This window comes from Mus caroli, chromosome 3 (genome assembly GCF_900094665.2).
Source record: "Mus caroli chromosome 3, CAROLI_EIJ_v1.1, whole genome shotgun sequence".
Taxonomy (NCBI): Eukaryota; Metazoa; Chordata; class Mammalia; order Rodentia; family Muridae; genus Mus; species Mus caroli.
This window is the reverse complement of record NC_034572.1, coordinates 62,399,169-62,404,620: the sequence shown is the minus strand read 5'-3', so window position 1 is coordinate 62,404,620 and position 5,452 is coordinate 62,399,169. Positions and strand designations below refer to the sequence as shown.

General features: G+C 40.2%; 1 protein-coding gene across 2 annotated transcripts in view; it reads left to right on the top strand.

Annotated features, from left to right (window-relative positions):
* The window catches only part of Ift80 (intraflagellar transport 80), a 103,134-nt gene that overhangs the window by 51,530 nt on the left and 46,152 nt on the right, over window positions 1-5,452 (top strand). For both annotated transcript variants that reach the window (XM_021157702.2, XM_021157703.2), the window contains exon 9: window positions 2,481-2,660. In XM_021157702.2, the coding sequence (XP_021013361.1) occupies window positions 2,481-2,660 (180 nt within the window). The remainder of the gene's footprint in view (window positions 1-2,480; window positions 2,661-5,452) is intronic.

Genomic DNA, 5,452 nt, shown 5'->3' with positions numbered 1-5,452 from the left:
GGCAGGACGAATGAGCCGGTAGCTCCACCCTTGAGCAGGCAGGTTCCAGGCTGGGGGAAGGGAGGCCACACAGAGGAATCTTTTAGAGGCCCAGGGAAGATTTAGGTAGGCCTTAGGAACCAAGAAGTAGATTGCTAAGAAAACAAAAAGCATTCCTTTTGTGTCTTTTGTCTTTGCTTCTGTGTGTATATCCAGGTTTTTTTTGTTTTTTTTTTGTTTTTTTTTTTTGTTTGTTTGTTTGTCTTTCCCAGCTAAGTGACTTGTGTCCCCCTCCCTCAATGTACATGCTGGAAAGTGACTTAAAATGAACACCCCTTATATTGACGAATGCAGACTACATAAAAAATCCATGTCCCTGGCTGGAGAGATGGCTCAGTGGTTAAGAGCACTGACTGCTCTTCCAAAGGTCCTGAGTTCAAATCCTAGCAACCACATGGTGGCTCACAACCATCTGTAATGAGATCTGATGCCCTCTTCTGCTGTGTCTGAAGACAGCTATAGTGAACTTAGATACAATAATAAATAAATCGTTAAAAAAAAAATCTATGTCCCAATTTTGCATGTTGGTACCAGGGGAGAGATGGGTAGCCTTGTCTAGGCTAGGCATACAAGCCTGGTGTAATCATATGTTTGCAGGCATGCTGGGAGAGATGATAGAAACACAGTTGGCAGGGCTCGAGTGTAGTAGCCAGGCAAGCTGGTGCCGAGGGCAGAGTCCTAGTCATGGAGGAGGGGGCGGGGCAGTCATTTTTTATCTCAAGCCATTTCAGATTTACTTGAAGTTTTTAGTTTAATCCTCTGAGAAATGTCCTATTTATGTTAGTGAATGTCTGACTTTATAATGAAAGACAGGAGGAATTTATAGTTGCATTTTCATGTTTGGTGTAGAACCAGCTTTGTTAGAAACCATAAACTATAAACCACAAAGCAAAAGGGTTCTTTTCTGCTGTCTAGGATTGAGAGGCTCAAAAAATTATTCAACTTCAATCCCAGCACTTGGGAGGCAGAGGCAGGAAGATTTCTGAGTTCAAGGCCAGCCTGGTCTACAGAGTGAGTTCCAGGACAGCCAGGGCTACACAGAGAAACCATGTCTCGAAAAAAAGAAAAAAAAAGGAAAAAAATTATTCAAAATTTGATTTCTATTATAGAATTTAGTTTCATTATTTTAAAACCAACACTTAGAGCTTGGAGCTGTTCTTCCAGAGGCCAGCACCCACATGGTGGCTCACAGCCGTCTGCAGCTCTGGTCCCAGAGGATCTGATGCCCTCCTCTTGCTTTTGCTGGGACGCTTAGTGCACTGAGTGTGCATGCAAAGCACCCGACATACACAATACATTCTTAAATAAATAAACAAACAAAATTAACACAGCAGGTAGAGGCCAGTATAGAAATGTTCCGTTTTAATGGATTATTCTATGGACTGATTACATTGTTTTATTTCCAAAGAGTCTTATTAGTAAAATAAGCTCATTGGTGACCCAGTCAGTAATTTTGATGGCATCTTTGAGATGGTTAATTTGTTTTATGTGTTTTTTTAGACCTGAGTCTCGACATGTAGCCCAGACAGGCCTTGAAGGAAAGATCCTCCTGCCAAGACAGAGCAGCTAATAAAGAACACCAGCAGAGTGCAGGAGAGAATTTGATTATAAGGTTGGATGAATAGGAAGAGAATATGGTAAAGCATTCTAGAAACAATGCTATTGCATCTGCAGAAACAAAAAGGAAAAGCATCTGACTGAGACGGTCTGCCAAAATGATAGTGTTCTGGAGCACAGAGAAGACTCTTCTGTCCTGGACACTTAGCTTGCTGCTTGCTTTACAGGTCCCTCAAGTCCTGAAGGGGTTCTGCCTACTACATTCTGAAAACAGCAAGGGGAAGCTCACCTTGTGTGTCTGATACTTTCAGGAGTCAGAATGTGTATCAACTGTTGGATGATTTTTTTTTTTTTTTGTAATTTTTTAGACATTTTGTGTCTGTGGACTTTAACGAAGCAGTTTCTTTAAGGCAGTAGTTCTTAATTTTCCTAATGCTGGGACTCTTTAATACAGTTCTGTATGTTGTAGTAACTCCTCTTCCCAACCATAAAATTACTTTCATTGGTATTTGATAACTGTGAGTTTGCTATTGTTATGAATTATAATGTAAAGACCTGACATGCAGGGTATCTGGTCTGTGACCCCTGTGAAAGGGTCATTTGACCCCCATCCAAAGGGTTGCAACCCACAGGTTGAGAACCAGTACTTTAAGGCACCAATACCTTCTTTAATGGAATTAGTGTGTTCCAGGAGAGGCACATATTTTTGCCATTGGCTTCACTGCAAAACATGTAACTTTCAAGAAATAAAGCTATAAATGCCCACGAAATACATTCCTTCAAAAATCATGTTAGTATCTTAATATGTAATATATCCCCAGTTTAAAAGTTCTCACTTTTGGGAGGCAATAAATCAATTTTCACTCTCTTCTTTTTCCATCTAGTGGTCATATGCTTTAGAGAAGCCCAACACTGGCAGCATATTTAACATCGCGTGGTCTATTGATGGCACTCAGATCGCGGGAGCCTGTGGGAATGGGCATGTTGTCTTTGCACATGTGGTGGAGCAGCGCTGGGAGTGGAAAAATTTTCAAGTAACACTAACGAAGAGAAGGACCATGCAGGTATGATCGTGTTCCAGAGTCCAGTAAATCTGTTGCTTTGCACTATACAGGGCAGGGATTTATCCTTATTGGTCACTTTTGCCTGTTTATAGACATCCAGTCATGGTTGGAAGTGCCTGACTTAGGCATGACGTCAGACCCTTTATGGAAAGCATCTGAATTTGTAGTTACCGAGCTTAGCATAGCACAGGCTAGTGACAGTCAAAGCATTTAGTGAGTGTGATGCACTTGAGGAAGTGCAGACAGAGAGATTCATAAGTCAGATTTCACACCAGAAGCTGATCCAAGGCAGGCCTAATAGACTATTTCTTTATGGCTCAATTCAATTAATCTTTTTTTAAAAAATTACCTTTTAAGAATTGGGTAAGGCAAGTTAAGATGGGAAGGAAAGCTTTAGGGAGTTGCTGTAGGGATTTAGGAAGTAAGGAGGAGAACTTTTCTTCATGTTTGCGTTTCTGACTGAGGCCTCTATGACAACGGGCAGATTCACCAGCATTCCGTCATCTCATGCAAGCTTTACCTGACATCATAGGTCTGAGGGAGAGCAGACAGCTGTGGAGAAAAGGGACAGGGCAAGACGATCTGTTCCAGTGAGCATGGACTGGGGACTCTGCGGCCCTGCTGTGTGCAGACCCTGCTCCACATCCCCTGCTTTTAGAGACAGGATGTCTGTGAAGACGCTGCATGAAGGGTCTTTGAGCTGTTTCAGAGAAAGGTCAGAAGCTTGCTTAGTCTTACAACTTGCTGAGGGCAAGTTAGTAGGAAAGGCAGAGGGACCTTCTGCTCCTGTGTCCTCCTATTCCTTTGCCTGGGCATATATAATATGCCAGCTGCCATGTTTGGGGATTATTGTGTAGTTCTAAGGTGGAATAGTCTAATACATGGAAATAGGATATGTCAGTGGGAGAAGGGAGGGGATGTGTATAGATCAGAGAGCATCAGTGGGTCAGTTGGAAGCATCTAAGGACTGGCTGGGTACTGCCTTTTCCGTTTTGTTTCTTCAATTAGGCCAGCACTAGCTTAATGCCTTGTGCAGAGCAAGTGTCCAACAGACCTTAAAACCCAGCTGCAAAAACGTGGTGGCTGCTGTGCAGGGACTGTTGCCTGTGAAGACCCTCTGCCAAAGGAGGAGCTGTCCTTTCCCCTCCCCCTCGTCGTATCACTTGCTTCTGTCTTGTGTATTCATAGTAATATGGCTTTAATTAAAAGGTTACCCTATTAAAGAGCTTTGTTAGCTCAAGTACCAAGATTTTAAAATGTCAATAATACGATCCCCAGACTAAATATTAGATTTAGTAGAATTTTTCTTGGTTTTATTTGCTTATTTTGGTTATTTTATTTGGAAAATATCTTTTTTATTTTAAAGGAAAGCAGAAACTAGTGTATAGAATCTCCATATCCTTACTATCTAGCTTCAGCTATCAGCTGCAGACCCGCCCTGTCCATCCACAGTCTCACCTGCTTTCCAATATACCCTGACTTTCAGGCAAATTCCTACATTGTACTGTATCTGTAAAAAGGTCCGTATCTATAGCTTAAACATAAGAGCATCTCTGTTTTAATCTAATCATAATATCATTTTCGTACACTACTACTACTACTAATTTTTTAATTTTATAAAATGTCTACAAAATGCTCTAATCTTCACATGTCTCCTACGTGTTATAAATTTAAAGTTTGTTTAAGTCAAGATTCAAACGATTGCAATGGGTTTGGTGCATCGTTTAAGTTGGTCTTGGTCTGTAATTTCTTTCTTTCTTTTTTTTTTTCCTGGCTCTTTTTCTTCTTAACTTTGTTTGTTTGTTTTAGGAAGCCAAATAATTTGTGGCAGAGTTTTTCACATTGTAGACTTCTCAGGTTGCAATTTGTGGAGTGTTGTTTTTGTTTTGTTTTCTGGTGCTAGTGATTGGATCCAGGGCCTCATAATGTGCTGGGTTAGCGCTCTCCTGAGCTAAAGCCCATGGACTAGCTTGACAGGTCCCTTTTGTCTTCAGAACTTCCTGCGAACTGAAGGTTTATGTAAATAATGGCATACATATATATATATATATATATATATATAGTCTAACTTGGAACCAAAACATGACATTATCTCCAGGACCATAAAATTGCATTGAGAGTTTTAATCTACTGATTTGGGACAGAACTATTTTATTCATATGTGCAGGAGTTTAGTATTATCAAAATAATTCTGGTGTTATATTCTAGAGAGCTCTCCTGAGAACATAGTCATGCTTCTTTTTTTTTTTAAAGATTTATTTATTTTATTTTATTATACGTGAGTACACTGTAGCTGTCTTCAGACACTCCAGAAAAGGGTGTCAGATCTTGTGAGCCACCATGTGGTTGCTGGGATTTGAACTCAGGACCTTCAAAAGAGCAGTCGGTGCTCTTAATCACTTAGCCATCTCACCAGCCCCATAGCCATGCTTCTAAATAGAGTTTTAATTTGGAAATAAGAAAGACTCACCTCAGTGACTAGGTAAATTTCATGTGATATTACATATGGAATCTTTTAAAGAATATATTGAGTTCAAGTTTTCCTTAGAAGCAAAGTTGATAAATTAAATAGACATGGAAAGCGTTTTAATTTATAAAGGGTTTTACACTGTCTGTGACTGTAGAACATCACGGTTGTTGACTTGGACCCATTCAGTATTCTTGCTTAGTACTATCCCTTATTTATTTATCCACTGCATGAGTTCTAACACTTTCCGGGTGCTAGGCTAAACAATAAGGAACACAGCACCAAATAAAATATATTTGTTCTCTGTTCTCATGGCCCTCCTAGG